This window comes from Etheostoma spectabile, mitochondrion (assembly GCF_008692095.1).
Source record: "Etheostoma spectabile mitochondrion, complete genome".
Lineage (NCBI taxonomy): Eukaryota > Metazoa > Chordata > Actinopteri > Perciformes > Percidae > Etheostoma > Etheostoma spectabile.
In genome coordinates this window covers 1-16539 of record NC_042203.1, presented here as the reverse complement: position 1 = coordinate 16539, position 16539 = coordinate 1, and the positions used below count along the sequence as shown (strand labels likewise).

Genomic DNA, 16539 nt, shown 5'->3' with positions numbered 1-16539 from the left:
ATGCACATTATTTTAATAATGTAAATAGATGCAAATTGGATCCCCAAAAAATACTTCTAGAGGCTTTCCTGTTTCCGGGGGGTTTGCAGGAATGATAGCTATCCCAGGAGTTAAGGGGGTGGGGGGGTTTACGCAAAGAAACCGTAAGAATCCCAGAGGGGGGTCTCTTAGGGAAGTTAGGAGAAATTACCACCACTTATGCACATGATATCCTAATATGTGGTTCTTTGTATAAAATCTTTCCATCACTCATACTATGCGCCTGCCGGCAAGAAAAATGTACACCCTTGTCTGTTATTCCCGTGTGCACTCTGAAATGCAAGTTGAAAGGAAATAGAAAAAAAAAACCAAATGCGCGATGGAGAGAACGCCCGGCTTGGGGGGTAACGAGGAGTATGTACTCCACCATTAACTTATGTAAGCGTCGATGAAAGTATGAGGGATAACATCAATCAATGGCCCTGAAGTAGGAACCAAATGCCAGGAATAGTTCACCGTGTGCGACCCCCACGAATACTTGTCCCTCACCTTCAATAACCGATAGAAGCAAGCTATCAACTGATGCTACTCTCTTATTACATTAAGATTTTGAGGTATGACGAGATGTTGGGTAAACGTATATCTTAACTTATGAGTATATTTGTTCGATCTTAAATTTCGCCTGTCCAAGATTTAATAATTTGTTAGATAAATCAGTATATGCTTTATGTAACCCTTAGTGTAATGGTGATATATGAATGTGTTATACCTAGATATGTTGAAATTACATATATGTACTTGAATGCCCCTTATATGGTTAATATAAATGTATGGTGTTTATACATACGTGTATTTAAGCGCATAAGTGCTTTCAAGTGCTAATGAAATCGCTGCAAACTTTTGCAAAGAATAGTTTAGCTTAGAATCCTAGCTTTGGGAGCTAGGGGTGGGAGTTAGAATCTCCTTTCTTTGAGCAGGGGGGAGGATTTTAACCTCCGGCGGCCGGTTTACAAGACCGGCGCTCTGGCGCTGAGCTACCACTGCAGGCTCATTCGAGGGCTTTATTCTCGGCTCATCCGGCCAGTGGGGCGAGAACAAGAAATAGGGAGAAGTAGAGGAAAGAGGCGACTTGGCCAATGATAATAAAGGGATGTTCGACTGGCATTCCTCCGATTCAAGTGAGGATGGCAACGTCTGCAATCAATGTCCAGAAAAGGAGTTGGGAGAGGGGCCGGAAAGTAACTCCTCGCTGTTTGGATGTGTGAAGAATAGGGACCAATATTAGCACGAGAATTGAGGCGAGGAGAGCCAAGACTCCCCCCAGTTTGTTAGGGATGGAACGTAGAATTGCGTAAGCAAACAGGAAATATCACTCAGGCTTAATGTGGGGTGGCGTCACGAGCGGGTTTGCTGGGGTAAAGTTGTCAGGATCGCCCAGGAGATTCGGGGAAAAGAGAGCTAAGGTTGTCAGAGCAATGAGAAGTACGGCAAAGCCCAGAAGGTCCTTGTAGGAGAAGTAGGGGTGGAAAGACACCTTGTCAGCGTCCGAATTTAGTCCTAGGGGATTATTTGAGCCCGTCTCATGGAGGAAAAGGAGGTGAATGAGAGTGGCACCCGCAATCACAAAGGGGAAAAGGAAATGGAAGGCGAAAAAGCGGGTGAGGGTGGCATTGTCTACGGAGAAGCCTCCTCAGATTCACTGAACGAGGGTGTTACCAATATAAGGCACTGCAGACAAGAGGTTCGTAATTACCGTTGCGCCTCAGAAGGACATTTGTCCTCAGGGCAGAACATAGCCAACAAAAGCGGTTATCATCACTAATAGAAGAAGAACTACTCCAATGTTTCAAGTTTCTTTATAGAGGTAGGAGCCATAGTATAGGCCCCGTCCAATGTGAAGGTAAATGCAGATAAAGAAAAAGGATGCTCCGTTGGCATGGAGGTTGCGAATAAGTCAGCCGTAGTTCACGTCCCGGCAGATATGGGCGACAGACGAAAAGGCCGTGGCGATGTCCGCGGTATAGTGCATAGCTAGAAACAGACCGGTAAGGATCTGGGTGATTAAACAAAGGCCCAGAAGGGAACCAAAGTTCCATCATACCGAAATATTTGAGGGGGCAGGAAGATCAACAAGTGCATTGTTTGCAATTTTTAGTAGGGGGTGGGTTTTTCGGAGGCTTGCCATTAGAGGTTCTTGTAGTTGAATAACAACGGTGGTTTTTCAAGCCATTAGTCCTGGTTAAAATCCTGGCAGGAATCATGACCTATATTATGTCTTTGTTTTTACTAGGGTTAGTGTTAGGGTTAGTCGCAGTAGCTTCTAATCCCTCCCCTTATTTTGCCGCTCTAGGTTTAGTGGTGGTAGCAGGTATGGGGTGCGGGGTGTTAATCAATTATGGTGGGCCTTTTCTATCCTTAGTCCTGTTTTTAATCTACTTGGGGGGAATGCTGGTTGTGTTCGCGTACTCAGCAGCTCTTGCTGCTGAGCCTTACCCTGAGACTTGAGGAAGCCGCCCTGTTGCTGCTTATATGGCCGCTTATGTATTGGGTGTGGTGCTTATTTCAAGTAAATTCTGAGGGGAGTGGTACGAGTTTTCGTGAGTGCCGGGGGATGAGCTTGACGAACTTTCTGTTTTCCGGGGGGATATTGGTGGGGTGGCGTTGATATATTCAGCGGGGGGAGGGATGCTGATTATTAGCGCTTGAGTGCTATTGTTAACACTCTTTGTTGTGCTAGAGCTGACTCGGGGGCTCAGTCGTGGGACATTGCGGGCCGTTTAATTAGCAAATACCAGGGTGGCAAGAGCTAGGGTTAAAAGGAAGAGGGAGAGGTAAGTCTTTATCATCCCCTGTTGCGTGTTACTTGTAGTTGTGATGAGGGGAGTGTTAAGAGTGGCCATGGCTTTGGGGCCGGACTTCTCTAGTCACGTTTGGTCAACTATTTGGCTTGCAATTGTTTGGCCTAGGACCAAGTTGAGTTTTGGGGAAACCCGATGGACGATTGTAGGGAAGAACCCTAGTATGTTAGAAAAATGATGGGGGGTTAAACGGGGGGTGGGTTTAAACTGCTTATTTGTAAGGGAGGCCAACTCTAGGGCGAGCAGCAAGCCTCCAATCGTAACGATGAGTGCGGCAATTTTAAGTAGGGGGGTTATTGTTATGACAGGTGTTTTTAGAGGGAGGATGTTTGAGGAAATCAGAAAGCCGGCGACGATGCTGCCTCAGGCTAGTCGCTTGATGGGGTTGATGACCGCCGGGTTGTTTTCATTAATTGGGGAGAGGGGGCTGAATCGAGGGTAACCCATAGACACAAAATATACAACACGCAGGCTATAAATGGCGGTAAAGGAAGTGGCCAAGAGAGTCAGGATGAGGGCCCAGGCGTTCAAGTAGGATGTGTTTAACGCCTCAATGATGGCGTCTTTTGAGAAAAAACCTGCCAAGAAAGGAGTGCCAGTAAGAGCTAGGCTACCAATAGTTAGGCATGAAGAGGTGAAGGGGGTGAGGTGGTGTATGCCTCCTATCTTGCGAACATCTTGCTCGTCGTTTAGGCTATGAATGATTGAGCCAGAGCAGAGAAAAAGCATTGCTTTGAAGAAAGCGTGAGTACAAATATGGAGGAAAGCTAGTTGTGGCTGATTAAGTCCGAGGGTTACCATTATTAAGCCCAGCTGACTTGATGTTGAGAATGCCACAATTTTCTTGATATCGTTTTGTGTTAGGGCGCAGGTAGCTGTAAACAGGGTTGTGAGGGCGCCTAGGCAGAGGCAGACAGTAAGGGCGGTTGGATTTTCTGCCAATAGGGGACTTATTCGAATTAGTAGGAAGATGCCCGCGACTACTATTGTGCTTGAATGCAGTAGGGCAGAGACCGGCGTAGGACCCTCTATGGCAGAGGGGAGCCACGGGTGGAGTCCGAACTGGGCGGATTTTCCCGTGGCTGCAACAATTAGCCCTAGAAGGGGGAAAGTGAGGTCAAAGTCCTTGGCCGCCACAAACAGTTGTTGCATTTCTCAGGAGTTGAGATTGGTGGCCATCCATGCCATGGCAAAGATTAGTCCGACATCTCCAACGCGGTTGTATACGACTGCCTGGAGGGCTGCTGTATTTGCATCTGTCCGCCCGTATCACCAACCAATGAGAAGGAAAGACATGATACCGACGCCTTCTCACCCAATAAAAAGTTGAAAGAGGTTATTTGCTGTAACTAGAATAATTATAGCAATAAGAAAAGTCAAAAGATACTTGAAGAACCGGTTCATGAAGGGGTCGGTATGCATATATCAAGAGGCGAATTCTAAAATAGATCAGGTTACATAGAGGGCAACAGGGGTAAAGATAATAGAATAGTGGTCAAACTTGAAACTAATATTAATATCAAAAACAAGGGTGTTAATCCAGTTTCACGAGGTGATAATTGTCTCTGCCCCTTCATTGATAAATAGAAAAAGAGGTAGCAAGCTAACCAGAAAAGCCAGTTTAACTGCGGTTTTAACGTGGGAAAGGGCTCAGTCATGTTTTCGGGGGTCAGGGGTTAGTGTAGTAAAGATAGGGAATGCCAGCAGTGTAAAAATAACAATTAAGCTCGAGGTCATTATAAGGGAGGTAGGGTGCATAGCTACTACTTGGATTTGCACCAAGAGTTTTTGGTTCCTAAGACCAACGGATGAGCTGTTATCCTTTAGAAGCGAGGGCGAGTGAGCCCTGGGGTTCAACCAAGGTCGCGTAGATTAGCAGTCTCCGTTGCTGGCGAGCCTCTCTCGGTGGATAAGGGGGTTTTAACCCCTGTCTTTAGAATCACAATCTAATATTTTCGTTAAACTATATCTACAGTATGCTCACCCTCAGATTAGTTCCGGCTTAAGCACGAGGAGAACCAGCGGTAATAGGTGGAGGGCTATGAGCAAATGCTCTCGAGAGTGGGATGGGTCTAAGGCAACAAGATGGGAAGGGATGGGCCCTCGTTGGGTTATGAGAAACATATAGAGGGAGTAGCTTGCGGTAATAAGTATACCTGCTCCTGTTAATGCAAGGGTTCATCAAGACCAGTTGAATAAAGAGGTGACAATTATCAGCTCCCCCATTAGGTTGGGTAGTGGAGGAAGGGCTAGGTTGGCCAAGCTGGCGATAAATCATCAGGCTGTCATTAGGGGTAAGACTACCTGCAGGCCTCGAGCCAAGAGTATGGTTCGGCTGTGGGTGCGCTCGTAGTTAGTATTAGCCAGGCAGAAAAGGGCAGAAGAGGTCAATCCGTGAGCAATTATTAGAATAAGAGCTCCCGAGAATCCTCAGGGGGTCTGAATAAGAATTCCCCCGACGACCAAGCCCATGTGACTAACGGAGGAATAGGCAATAAGGGATTTTAGGTCTGTTTGACGTAAGCAAATGGACCCCGTCATAATTACCCCTCACAATGCGAAAATAATAAATGGGTAGCTAAGGTCTTTAGTTAGGGGCTCGAGTATAGCAACAACCCGTATTATCCCGTAACCCCCTAGTTTAAGAAGAACCGCTGCAAGGATTATTGAACCTGCAACGGGCGCTTCCACGTGGGCCTTGGGCAGTCAGAGGTGTACCCCGTATAGAGGCATCTTTACTAGGAAGGCTAGAAGACACCCGGCTCACCAGAGCTTATCTGCTAAGGAGGTAAGTTGAAAGGGGTCTGAGAATTGAAGGGTAAGTAATGAAAGGGTACCGGTGTTATTCTGTAGAATAAGAAGGGCAACCAGTAAAGGGAGTGATCCTGCTAAGGTATAAAAGAGAAAATATACGCCTGCGCTGAGCCGCTCTGCCTGGTTACCTCAGCGGGTAATAATAATTAGGGTGGGGATCAGGGTGGCTTCAAATATGATGTAAAATATGATTACTTCGGTAGCACTGAAGGCTAAAATAAGGAAAAACTGAAGAGAGGTTATAAGTGTAATATATATTCGTTGGCGGTTTAGGGGCTCTGAAGCTGTGTGGTTTTGGCTTGCAAGGATTATGAGTGGCAAAAGCCAGCAAGTCAGAACAAGAAGGGGCGTAGAGAGGGGGTCTGTTGCCATGTAGAGGCCTAAACTTGTCCAGCCAGTTTCGGATGTGTTCTTTAACCAAGTCAAGCTTGCTAGTGCAATAATTAGACTATGAGCAAGGGTTGTTGGCCAGAGTCACTTAGCGGGGGCGGCCCAAGCAGTGGGGACGAGCATAAGGGTTGGAATAAGAATTTTTAGCATTGTAAGAGGTTGAGGCTCTGAAGTCGGTCGGTCCCGTGGGTCCGGGCAGTTGCTACCAGGAGGGCAAGTCCTGCGCTTGCTTCACAGGCTGAGAATGCTAGTAGAAGCATGGGGGCTGCTGAGAAGTTTGTAGAGTCTAGCTGTAGGGTTCACAGGGACAGAGCAATAAACAAGGAAAGTATCATCCCCTCTAAGCACAGAAGGGCGGAAAGAAGGTGGGTACGGTGAAATGCCAGACCGGTTAGGCCCAGGATAAAGGCGGATGAAAAAGCAAAGTGAGCAGGGGTCATTAGGCAATTATGGACTTTAACCACAAGTTTTTGAGCCGAAATCAAATGTTTTTCTTAGACTAATCACCTATTCAGCTCATTCTAGGCCGCCTTGAAGTCATTCGTAGACTAGGCCGAGGGTGAGGAGGGCCAGGACGGCTGAGGCCCATAAAAATGTTAGTAACGGGGTTACAAGTTGATCCCCTCAGGGAAGAGGTAACAGGAGGGCGATTTCTAGATCGAAGAGAAGAAATAGAATGGCAACGAGGAAAAATCGAAGAGAAAAGGGTAAACGGGCTGACCCCAAGGGGTCAAATCCGCATTCGTAGGGGGATAGCTTTTCGTGGTCGGGCGTTATTTGAGGTAACCAGAAGGATACGAGAGCTAGGATAACCGGTAAAATAGTGGTAATAAGGACAATAGTTGTAATTAAATTCATTATCTTTCCTTGGACTTTAACCAAGACCGGGTGATTGGAAGTCACTTATACTTACTTAATACTAGAAAGACTATGAACCTCATCAGTAGATGGAGATATAAAGGAAGAGTCAGACAACGTCTACGAAGTGCCAATATCAGGCGGCTGCTTCAAACCCAAAATGGTGCTCAGACGTGAAGTGGTACTGAACTTGGCGAAGAAGGCAGATGGCTAAAAATGTCGAGCCAATAATAACATGGAGTCCGTGAAAACCTGTGGCTACAAAAAAAGTGGCGCCATAAACCCCGTCTGCAATGGTGAATGGGGCTTCGTAGTACTCCATGGCTTGTAAAAACGTGAAGTAGAAACCCAGGAGAATTGTTAGTGCAAGGGATTGAATCGCCTGCTTGCGCTCTCCCTCCATAATACTGTGGTGGGCTCAAGTAACGGTGACCCCCGAGGCAAGTAGGACCGCGGTGTTCAGTAGGGGTACTTCGAAGGGGTCAAGGGGGGTAATTCCTGTGGGCGGCCAGCAGCCCCCTAGCTCTGGAGTTGGGGCTAAGCTCGAATGGTAAAATGCTCAGAAGAACCCTAGGAAGAAGAAGACTTCTGAGGTAATGAAGAGAATTATTCCGTAGCGGAGTCCTTTTTGTACGGGGGGTGTATGGTGGCCTTGAAATGTTCCTTCTCGGATAATGTCGCGTCACCATTGATATATTGTTAAGAGAAGGAGGGCTATTCCCAGGCCCATTAGTGTTGTTGAGTGAAAGTGGAATCAGATTGCAAGACCGGATGTTATTAGCAGGGCGGCTACGGCGCCCGTAAGAGGTCAGGGGCTAGGGTCAACTATATGATATGCATGTGCTTGATGGGCCATTAGACGTTTTCTTGTAGGTATAGTGTTAGGAGAAGGACAAACACATAGGCTTGAATTATAGCTACAGCAACTTCTAAGAGGGTTAAAAGAATTAGAACTGCTGATGTTAAAATCGCCACTGTTGGTATGAGGGGAAGCAATACGAAGGCGGCGGTGGCAATGAGTTGAATAAGAAGGTGGCCTGCTGTAAGATTGGCTGTAAGCCGAACCCCCAGGGCGAGGGGGCGAATAAGTAGGCTAATTGTTTCGATGACAATAAGAACGGGGATAAGGGGTCCGGGGGTACCTTCTGGCAGGAGATGTCCGAGGGCATGTGTGGGTTGATTACGTATTCCAATAATTACCGTCGCCAGTCAAAGGGGGACTGCTAGTCCTAAGTTAAGGGACAGTTGAGTGGTAGGTGTAAAAGTGTATGGGAGAAGGCCCAGCATATTAAGTGTGATTAAGAAGATTATTAAGGATGCTAATAGTGCAGCCCACTTGTGGCCTCCGACGTTTAAGGGGAGAAGAAGTTGTTGAGTAAAGCGATTAATAAATCAGCCTTGAAGGGCAAGGAAACGATTATTTAGCCAGCGAGAGGAGGGTGTGGGGTAGAGGATTCAGGGGAGAGAGAGGGCGAGGGCCATAAGGGGTACTCCTATAAGTGTGGGGCTCATAAACTGGTCAAAGAAGCTTAGTGTCATGGTCAAGTTCAGGGCTCTGCTTTAGGTTTTTCCGTGCTTTGAGATGTCGGCTCATTAGGGTAGATGTGGGCTAAAATTTTCGTGGGAATAATGACTAAAAAAATTAGTCAGGTAAATACTAGAATAGCAAATCAAGGTGCGGGGTTGAGTTGAGGCATGTCGCTAGGGGTGGTTGGGAGTCACCAGTCTTTAGCTTAAAAGGCTAACGCTAGGCCCGATTTAGCTTCTTAGCGAGGCGTCTTCAAGTATTAGAGAGGACCAGTTTTCAAAGTGTTCTAGAGGAACTGCCTCCACTACGATAGGCATAAAGCTATGGTTGGCACCGCAAATTTCGGAGCACTGTCCGTAGAAAACTCCCGGCCGGGATGCAATAAAGGCTGTTTGGTTTAGGCGGCCTGGGACTGCGTCTATTTTTACCCCTAGGGCGGGCACTGCTCATGAGTGAAGGACGTCTTCGGCGGAGACTAAAACACGAATCGGGGATTCTACCGGGATTACTATACGGTGGTCAGCCTCTAGAAGACGAAATTGGCCGGGGGTGAGATCTTGGGTTGGGATTATATATGAATCAAATCCTAGGTCTTCATAGTCTGTGTACTCGTAACTTCAGTATCATTGATGGCCCAGGGCTTTAATTGTTAGGTGGGGGTCATTAATTTCGTCTATGAGATAAAGAATGCGAAGAGAGGGGAGGGCAATTAAAATAAGAATAATTGCAGGCAATACTGTTCAAATAATCTCAATTTCCTGAGAATCTAGAATGTACTTGTTAGTTAGTTTGGTGGAAACTATCGCCACAATAATGTAAAGTACTAGAGTGCTGATAAGGAATACGATTATCAGGGCGTGGTCGTGAAAATGAAGAAGTTCTTCTATAACAGGTGAAGCTGCATCTTGAAATCCTAGTTGTGAGGGATGGGCCATTGTTAAACAAGATACGCGGGGCTCTAACCCGCAATTCTGCCTTGACAAGGCAGTGTAATAGCTATTTTACTAGTACCTTATGAAGAAAGTGACAGAGCGGTTATGTAGCTGGCTTGAAACCAGCCCATGGGGGTTCAACTCCTCCCTTTCTCGTTAGTTGGACTGAACTTGAACAAATGCAGGCTCTTCAAATGTGTGGTAAGGGGGAGGGCAGCCGTGTAGTCACTCAACGTTGGTTGCGGTTAGTTCAACTGCAAGCACTTCACGTTTGGCGGCAAAGGCTTCTCAAATGATAAATAAGAACATAATAACTGCGACTAATGAGATAAGGGATCCAATTGATGAAACTGTATTCCAAAGAGTATAGGCGTCCGGGTAGTCCGAGTATCGCCGAGGCATACCGGCGAGCCCAAGAAAGTGTTGAGGGAAGAATGTTAGGTTGACCCCTGTAAATATAATGCCGAAGTGGATTTTTGTTCAAGTGCTATGTAGGGTATAACCTGAAAACAACGGGAATCAGTGGACAAAGGCGGCGACAATAGCAAATACAGCGCCCATTGATAAAACATAGTGGAAGTGAGCTACTACATAGTAGGTGTCGTGGAGAACAATGTCTAGTGAGGAGTTGGCTAGTACAATTCCAGTTAGTCCTCCCACTGTAAAGAGAAAAATGAAGCCCAGGGCCCATAGAAGTGGGGTTTCCCACTTAATTGAACCCCCGTGAAGGGTTGCAAGCCAGCTAAAGACTTTAACCCCTGTAGGAATGGCAATAATTATAGTTGCCGATGTAAAGTAGGCCCGCGTGTCCACGTCTATTCCAACTGTAAACATATGGTGGGCCCATACAATAAAGCCTAGTAAACCAATGGCCATCATGGCTCAGACCATGCCCATGTAGCCGAAAGGCTCTTTCTTGCCTGCGTAGTAGGCAACAATGTGGGAAATCATTCCAAAGCCGGGTAGAATAAGAATGTAGACCTCTGGATGTCCAAAGAACCAGAACAGGTGTTGGTAAAGAATGGGGTCTCCTCCTCCTGCGGGGTCAAAGAAGGTGGTGTTTAAGTTACGGTCTGTTAGGAGCATAGTAATACCTGCGGCAAGCACGGGAAGGGAAAGGAGAAGGAGGACAGCAGTAATTAGTACAGCCCATACAAATAAAGGTGTTTGGTATTGGGAGATGGCTGGGGGTTTCATGTTGATGATGGTTGTAATAAAATTAATGGCCCCCAGAATCGAAGAAATCCCGGCTAGGTGTAGAGAAAAAATTGTTAAATCAACGGATGCCCCGGCGTGTGCTAAATTCCCAGCTAAGGGGGGATAAACCGTTCACCCGGTTCCAGCCCCTGCCTCTACTCCCGAGGAAGCAAGGAGTAAAAGAAAGGAAGGGGGGAGCAGTCAAAAGCTCATGTTGTTTATTCGAGGAAATGCCATGTCGGGGGCGCCGATCATGAGAGGTACTAGTCAGTTTCCGAAACCCCCAATCATGATTGGTATTACTATAAAGAAAATCATTACGAAGGCATGGGCTGTAACGATTACGTTATAAATCTGGTCGTCCCCAAGGAGTGCCCCGGGTTGGCTTAATTCGGCTCGGATAAGCAAGCTTAGGGCGGTGCCTACTATTCCGGCTCAAGCACCAAATACTAGATAAAGGGTGCCGATGTCTTTGTGATTGGTCGAGAAGAATCAACGTGTGATGGCCACAGGTAGGATGGCTGAGTGTCTAAGCGGTGGATTGTAGTCCCATTGACAGAGGTTTGAGCCCTCTTCTTACCAAGCCCCGAGGTGTTTGACACATTAGATTGCAAATCTTAAGGAGCAGGCTAGCGTCGGCCGGGGCTTTCCCCCGCCTTTTGTCCCCGGACAGGCGGGGGAAAGGGTAGATGGATGCTCGCTGGTTTGAGCGCTTAGCTGTTAACTAAGAACTTGTAGGATCGAGGCCTACCCACCTAGAAAGGCTTTAGCTTAATTAAAGTGTCTGTTTTGCATGCAGGAGATGTGGGGTAGTATCTCGCAAGTCTTATCAGGGGCTGGGAGATTTTCACTCCCGCTTAGGGCTTTGAAGGCCCTTGGTCTTGTGCTAACCTAAGTCCCTTAAAGGGTGAGCAGTGCAACTACTGCAGGGGCTAGTGGGAGTAGCAAAAGAGTAGTGGCAGTTGCAAGTGCCAGGGGGAGCGAAAACTGCAAGTGCTGGAGACGTCAGGGGGTTGTCCCGGTAAGACTGTTAGGGGACATAGTTAAGGTCATGGCGTAGGTTAGACGTAGATAGAAGTAAAGACTTAGAAGCGCCGACATTGCGGCAAGAGTTGCCGTTGGGGCAAGATCTTGCTTGGCTAGTTCTTGAAGAATGAGCCACTTTGGCATAAAACCGGTAAGTGGAGGGAGACCCCCTAATGACAGAAGAATCAAAGGGGCTAGGGCTGTTAGGGCAGGGGCTTTGGCTCAGGAGGTGGCGAGCATGTTGATGCTGGTTGATTTGTTTAATTTAAATACAAGGAATGTTGAGAGTGTTATGACAAAATATGTCAACAGGGTGAGAAGGGTAAGGGATGGGGAGAACTGGAGAATGAGGATTATTCATCCAAGGTGGGCAATGGATGAGTAAGCTAGAATTTTACGCAACTGGGTCTGGTTTAGGCCCCCCCAGCCCCCTGCAAGGGTGGAGGCTAGGCCGAGGGCAACAAGAATAGCTGAGTTAGCAGGCTGAAGTTGGAGTAGAAGGGCAAAGGGGGCGAGCTTTTGTCAGGTGGAGAGGACGAGCCCGGTAACAAGATCCAGTCCTTGCATAACCTCGGGGAGCCACGCGTGAACGGGTGCAAGGCCAATTTTAAGTGCAAGGGCAACGGTAACCACGGTAATAGGGAGGGGGTGGGATATCTGTTGGATGTCTCATTGTCCTGTCAACCATGCATTGGTGGTGCTGGCAAAAAGAATCATGGCGGCGGCGGTGGCTTGTGTAAGAAAATACTTAGTGGTAGCCTCCACGGCTCGAGGGTGGTGATGCTGCGCCATCAGTGGAATAATGGCGAGAGTGTTTATTTCAAGCCCCATTCAGGCCAGAAGCCAGTGCGAGCTCGCGAATGTTACTGTGGTGCCTAGGCCTAGACCAAAGAGAAGGGCGGCTAAGATGTACGGGTTCATTAGCAAAGGAAGGAGTTTAACCAACATGTTTGGGGTATGGGCCCAAAAGCTTAATTAGCTGACTTTACTAGGAAGTGGTGTAGTGGAAGCACTAAGAGTTTTGATCTCTTTAGGTAGGGTTCGAGTCCCTTCTTTCTAAGGAGTTGGGGGGACTTTAACCCCCATGGTTCACTCTATCAAAGTGGCCCTTTGCTTCAGGCACAACTCCCTGGCTATAGCTGAGGGGGCAAACCAGCAAATGCAATGGGGAGCGCCAGGTGTCAGATAACCAAAGCCAGCGTTAGAGGGAGAAAGTTTTTTCAAATTAGGTGCATAAGCTGATCGTACCGAAACCGAGGGTAAGAGGCCCGAACTCAAAGGAACACGACTGAAAGGAGTGCTGCTTTTGCCATCAGGTTCACGGCAGTAAGCTCAGGAAGGGTTGGAATGTGAGAGGCCCCCAGGAAAAGAGTAGCGGAGAGGGTATTCATAAGCAAGATATTTGCGTATTCTGCCAGGAAAAATAGAGCGAAAGGGCCCCCCGCATACTCGACATTAAACCCGGAGACTAGTTCTGACTCCCCTTCAGTTAAGTCAAAGGGGGCGCGATTGGTCTCTGCGAGGGTGGAGATATACCACATGGCGGCAAGGGGCCATGCTGGCACGATTAATCAGATGCTCTCTTGGGCCACGTTAAAGGTTTGTAGGGTAAACCCCCCTGTAAAAATGATGATGTTTAAAAGAATTAGTCCCAGGCTAACCTCATAAGAAATTGTCTGAGCCACCGCCCGCAGGGCACCAATAAGGGCGTACTTTGAGTTGGAGGCTCACCCTGAGCCCAGGATTGAATAAACGGCCAAACTGGACAAGGCTAGAAGAAACAGGACTCCTAGGTTGAGGTCTACCACAGGGTATGGCATGGGGATGGGGGCCCAAAGAGTGAGGGCTAGTGTTAGAGCAAGAATTGGTGCAAGGAGAAAGAGAAGGGGGGAGGCGGTCGAGGGGCGAACAGGCTCTTTAATGAAGAGCTTCACGCCATCGGCAATGGGCTGCAAAAGACCGTAAGGGCCTACAATATTTGGGCCCTTACGTAACTGCATGTAGCCTAGGACTTTTCGCTCGAGAAGGGTTAAAAAGGCAACAGCCAGAAGTACAGGCACGATGAAGGCCAGGGGGTTAATGACGTGGGTAATAAGCATTGAAATCATAGTTAAGGAGAGGAGTTGAACCTCTGTGGAAAGGGCTTAGGCCTTTCGCAATCGCCGGGCTCTGCCACCTTAACATGCCGTTCTCTCCGGCAGGGGGGGCATGCCCTCTTGCCTATTTTAGTTGTTTTCACTAGGTGGGGGTGAGGCGTACCCAAGGTATAGGCCTCTTCTTCTCGGTCCTTTCGTACTAGAAAAGATCATATCATAGATAGAAACTGACCTGGATTACTCCGGTCTGAACTCAGATCACGTAGGACTTTAATCGTTGAACAAACGAACCCTTAATAGCGGCTGCACCATTAGGATGTCCTGATCCAACATCGAGGTCGTAAACCCCCTTGTCGATATGGGCTCTAAAAGGGGATTGCGCTGTTATCCCTAGAGTAACTCGGTCCGTTGATCGGCGTTGCCGGATCTTGCTGGTCAGAAATTCTGTTAACTAGAGCAGCAGCTCTTAGTTGTAGGAGGGCGTACTCCCGTTCCACGTGGGGGTTTTCTCTTTCCCCGCGGTCGCCCCAACCAAAGACACTAGGACAGGACTCACTTGGTTTAGTCCCTTATTAAGGAGTGTTTAACATGATCTGCCTTACATCTAAAGCTTCATAGGGTCTTCTCGTCTTATGTTGTTATCCCCGCTTCTGCACGGGGAGATCAATTTCACTGACTTAAAAGAGGAGACAGTTAAGCCCTCGTTATGCCATTCATACAGGTCTCCATTTAAAAGACAAGTGATTGCGCTACCTTCGCACGGTCAAAATACCGCGGCCGTTAAACTTACAGTCACAGGGCAGGCGGGACCTCTTATTTTTAAGCTTACAAGAGGCGATGTTTTTGGTAAACAGGCGAGGCTTGTGTGTTTGCCGAGTTCCTTCTCTTTCTTTTAGTCTTTCCTTGGGGGCACGCCTGTGTGGGGTTAACGGTTGTTTGCTGAGTGTTCTTCTGGTTGTTTGGTCTGTCGCTCAGTGCCCTCTTAGTTTGGGGCCGTTAAGGGTCGGTGGGGGGTCCGTTCCGACTTACACGTGTGCGAGGAGAGAGGCGTAAGCTCTCTTATTACTCATATTAGCAGGGTCGCTCCCATGCATGCATGGGACGGCCGGGTAAAAGTAGGGGGATGAGATTTGATGATCCGAATAAAAGGGTATTAATATATCCGAGCTTTAACGCTATCTACGGGGATGGCTGCTTTTAGGCCCACCCAAATATTGTACCTTCTGTAATTATGATCTTTACCCTCCTGGAAAAGTTGTATCTTGATTCAAAGGGGCTGTACCCCCTTTGACTAACTCTCTCGGCTTCTTAAAGGTATCAAAAGGGGGTGATACTTGGGTGAATAAAGAATCCGGGAGGCTGAACTTCTATCCAATTCCCCGGCAACCAGCTATAACTAAGTTCGGTAGGTCTGTCACCTCTACTCAAAGCTCTTCCCACTCTTTTGCCACAGAGACGGGTTTGCCCTATTAACAGGCTGTCTTGAAGTAGCTCACTTAGTTTCGGGTTGTCAAACTAAAGCACGCTTTGCTTGGGGTACACTGGCTAAATCATGATGCAAAAGGTACGAGGCTAGATCTCTGCTTTCTTAGGCTTCACTGGACTGTTTCATTTCTCTTTCAGCGTTCCCTTGCGGTACTTTCTCTATTGCTCCACAGTCCCTTTTCTGTCGCACATACTAAGGGGGAAAAATGGTTTGTTCTACACAAGATTAGTGTATTAGGGGTTATAAATGTTGATTTGTTGTTTCTGGGTTTAGGGGCTAGCTGTTGGGCATCAGGGCGCTCCGATTCGCACGGGGGACTTCTCAGTGTAAGGGAGATGCTTTTCTATCTTAGCTACGCTCTGATTTTTCCAAGTGCACCTTCCGGTACACTTACCATGTTACGACTTGCCTCCCCTTCGCGATTTTAAGGTTTTAGTTACTTTAGTCAGTAGGCTTGGGGAGAGTGACGGGCGGTGTGTGCGCGCTTCAGGGCCAGTTTCAGCAGGACGCTCTAGTTCCTGCTTACTGCTAAATCCTCCTTCAGATGTAGGTTTCAGTACACCATTCGTGTTTCCTGCGTCAGGAAATGTAGCCCATTTCTTCCCTCCCCATACGCTACACCTCGACCTGACGTTTTAGGCTGTGCCAATTTTGCTTACTATTTAACCTTCACAGGGTAAGCTGACGACGGCGGTATATAGGCGGGGAAAACAAGAGGAGGTGAGGTTGAACGGGGGTTATCGGTTCCAGAACAGGCTCCTCTAGGTGGATCTAAAGCACCGCCAAGTCCTTTGGGTTTCAAGCTGATGCTCGTAGTACCCAGGCGGGTAGTAAATGTATTATGCTACCAATGTTTACGGCTAGGCATAGTGGGGTATCTAATCCCAGTTTGTGTCGTAGCTTTCGTGGGTTCAGGATAGTAAAGCCACTTTCGTGATTGATCTTCTTATCTCCGAGTGCGTATAACAGCTTTGAAGGTGTTTGGCTTTAGTTGTACATAAGTCTTAACCACGCTTTACGCCGGCATATATCAACTTGGGCCTCTCGTATAACCGCGGTGGCTGGCACGAGTTTTACCGGCCCTCTTAGCTTTAACTAAGTCAAGTTTTCACTTATGGCTTAATGTTTGTCACTGCTGAGTTCCCTTGGGGGTGTGGCTAAGCAAGGTGTCGTGGGCTACCATTGGCGTGCCTGATACCAGCTCCTTGTTCCCGGGCAGGGAACTGTAGGGCATTCTCACGGGGATGCAGATACTTGCATGTGTAAATTTAGCTAGAGTTGATAGTAAAGTCAGGACCAAGCCTTTGTGCTTGCGGAGCTTTCTAGGGCTCATCTTAACATCTTCAGTGTTATGCTTTAATTAAGCTACGTTAGC

General features: G+C 47.6%; 13 protein-coding genes and 24 non-coding genes across 37 annotated transcripts, besides 1 other annotated feature; 9 read left to right on the top strand and 28 right to left on the bottom strand. All coding sequences in view use genetic code 2, as the record gives it.

Moving 5' to 3' along the window:
- Positions 1–882: a D loop (control region).
- FDY71_mgt22 lies at positions 883–952 on the top strand. The gene has a single exon. It is a non-coding gene; the product is annotated as a tRNA-Pro (tRNA).
- FDY71_mgt21 lies at positions 952–1023 on the bottom strand. The gene has a single exon. It is a non-coding gene; the product is annotated as a tRNA-Thr (tRNA).
- Positions 1024–2164, bottom strand: CYTB (cytochrome b). Its single transcript has one exon. A coding segment is annotated over exon 1 (1141 nt).
- Positions 2165–2169: 5 nt separating this feature from the next.
- FDY71_mgt20 lies at positions 2170–2238 on the top strand. The gene has a single exon. It is a non-coding gene; the product is annotated as a tRNA-Glu (tRNA).
- On the top strand, positions 2239–2760 carry ND6 (NADH dehydrogenase subunit 6). The gene has a single exon. The coding sequence runs from the start codon at positions 2239–2241 to the stop codon at positions 2758–2760; it is 522 nt and encodes a 173-aa protein (YP_009630499.1).
- ND5 (NADH dehydrogenase subunit 5) lies at positions 2757–4595 on the bottom strand. The gene has a single exon. It carries the CDS (start codon positions 4593–4595, stop codon positions 2757–2759), a length of 1839 nt encoding a protein of 612 aa, YP_009630498.1.
- Positions 4596–4668, bottom strand: FDY71_mgt19. The gene has a single exon. It is a non-coding gene; the product is annotated as a tRNA-Leu (tRNA).
- Positions 4669–4673: 5 nt separating this feature from the next.
- On the bottom strand, positions 4674–4741 carry FDY71_mgt18. Its single transcript has one exon. It is a non-coding gene; the product is annotated as a tRNA-Ser (tRNA).
- Positions 4742–4810, bottom strand: FDY71_mgt17. The gene has a single exon. It is a non-coding gene; the product is annotated as a tRNA-His (tRNA).
- Positions 4811–6191, bottom strand: ND4 (NADH dehydrogenase subunit 4). The gene has a single exon. A coding segment is annotated over exon 1 (1381 nt).
- ND4L (NADH dehydrogenase subunit 4L) lies at positions 6185–6481 on the bottom strand. The gene has a single exon. The coding sequence runs from the start codon at positions 6479–6481 to the stop codon at positions 6185–6187; it is 297 nt and encodes a 98-aa protein (YP_009630496.1).
- Positions 6482–6550, bottom strand: FDY71_mgt16. The gene has a single exon. It is a non-coding gene; the product is annotated as a tRNA-Arg (tRNA).
- On the bottom strand, positions 6551–6899 carry ND3 (NADH dehydrogenase subunit 3). The gene has a single exon. A coding segment is annotated over exon 1 (349 nt).
- On the bottom strand, positions 6900–6970 carry FDY71_mgt15. Its single transcript has one exon. It is a non-coding gene; the product is annotated as a tRNA-Gly (tRNA).
- On the bottom strand, positions 6971–7755 carry COX3 (cytochrome c oxidase subunit III). Its single transcript has one exon. A coding segment is annotated over exon 1 (785 nt).
- ATP6 (ATP synthase F0 subunit 6) lies at positions 7755–8438 on the bottom strand. The gene has a single exon. The coding sequence runs from the start codon at positions 8436–8438 to the stop codon at positions 7755–7757; it is 684 nt and encodes a 227-aa protein (YP_009630493.1).
- Positions 8429–8596, bottom strand: ATP8 (ATP synthase F0 subunit 8). The gene has a single exon. It carries the CDS (start codon positions 8594–8596, stop codon positions 8429–8431), a length of 168 nt encoding a protein of 55 aa, YP_009630492.1.
- Position 8597: 1 nt separating this feature from the next.
- On the bottom strand, positions 8598–8671 carry FDY71_mgt14. The gene has a single exon. It is a non-coding gene; the product is annotated as a tRNA-Lys (tRNA).
- COX2 (cytochrome c oxidase subunit II) lies at positions 8672–9362 on the bottom strand. Its single transcript has one exon. A coding segment is annotated over exon 1 (691 nt).
- Positions 9363–9369: 7 nt separating this feature from the next.
- FDY71_mgt13 lies at positions 9370–9441 on the bottom strand. Its single transcript has one exon. It is a non-coding gene; the product is annotated as a tRNA-Asp (tRNA).
- A 3-nt stretch (positions 9442–9444) lies between these two features.
- Positions 9445–9515, top strand: FDY71_mgt12. Its single transcript has one exon. It is a non-coding gene; the product is annotated as a tRNA-Ser (tRNA).
- COX1 (cytochrome c oxidase subunit I) lies at positions 9516–11066 on the bottom strand. The gene has a single exon. It carries the CDS (start codon positions 11064–11066, stop codon positions 9516–9518), a length of 1551 nt encoding a protein of 516 aa, YP_009630490.1.
- Position 11067: 1 nt separating this feature from the next.
- Positions 11068–11138, top strand: FDY71_mgt11. Its single transcript has one exon. It is a non-coding gene; the product is annotated as a tRNA-Tyr (tRNA).
- FDY71_mgt10 lies at positions 11139–11204 on the top strand. The gene has a single exon. It is a non-coding gene; the product is annotated as a tRNA-Cys (tRNA).
- A 38-nt stretch (positions 11205–11242) lies between these two features.
- Positions 11243–11315, top strand: FDY71_mgt09. The gene has a single exon. It is a non-coding gene; the product is annotated as a tRNA-Asn (tRNA).
- A 1-nt stretch (position 11316) lies between these two features.
- Positions 11317–11385, top strand: FDY71_mgt08. Its single transcript has one exon. It is a non-coding gene; the product is annotated as a tRNA-Ala (tRNA).
- Position 11386: 1 nt separating this feature from the next.
- FDY71_mgt07 lies at positions 11387–11457 on the bottom strand. Its single transcript has one exon. It is a non-coding gene; the product is annotated as a tRNA-Trp (tRNA).
- Positions 11458–12503, bottom strand: ND2 (NADH dehydrogenase subunit 2). The gene has a single exon. A coding segment is annotated over exon 1 (1046 nt).
- Positions 12504–12572, bottom strand: FDY71_mgt06. Its single transcript has one exon. It is a non-coding gene; the product is annotated as a tRNA-Met (tRNA).
- On the top strand, positions 12572–12642 carry FDY71_mgt05. The gene has a single exon. It is a non-coding gene; the product is annotated as a tRNA-Gln (tRNA).
- FDY71_mgt04 lies at positions 12642–12711 on the bottom strand. The gene has a single exon. It is a non-coding gene; the product is annotated as a tRNA-Ile (tRNA).
- A 4-nt stretch (positions 12712–12715) lies between these two features.
- On the bottom strand, positions 12716–13690 carry ND1 (NADH dehydrogenase subunit 1). The gene has a single exon. The coding sequence runs from the start codon at positions 13688–13690 to the stop codon at positions 12716–12718; it is 975 nt and encodes a 324-aa protein (YP_009630488.1).
- On the bottom strand, positions 13691–13764 carry FDY71_mgt03. The gene has a single exon. It is a non-coding gene; the product is annotated as a tRNA-Leu (tRNA).
- Positions 13765–15453, bottom strand: FDY71_mgr01. The gene has a single exon. It is a non-coding gene; the product is annotated as a 16S ribosomal RNA (ribosomal RNA).
- On the bottom strand, positions 15454–15526 carry FDY71_mgt02. Its single transcript has one exon. It is a non-coding gene; the product is annotated as a tRNA-Val (tRNA).
- Positions 15527–16471, bottom strand: FDY71_mgr02. Its single transcript has one exon. It is a non-coding gene; the product is annotated as a 12S ribosomal RNA (ribosomal RNA).
- Positions 16472–16539, bottom strand: FDY71_mgt01. The gene has a single exon. It is a non-coding gene; the product is annotated as a tRNA-Phe (tRNA).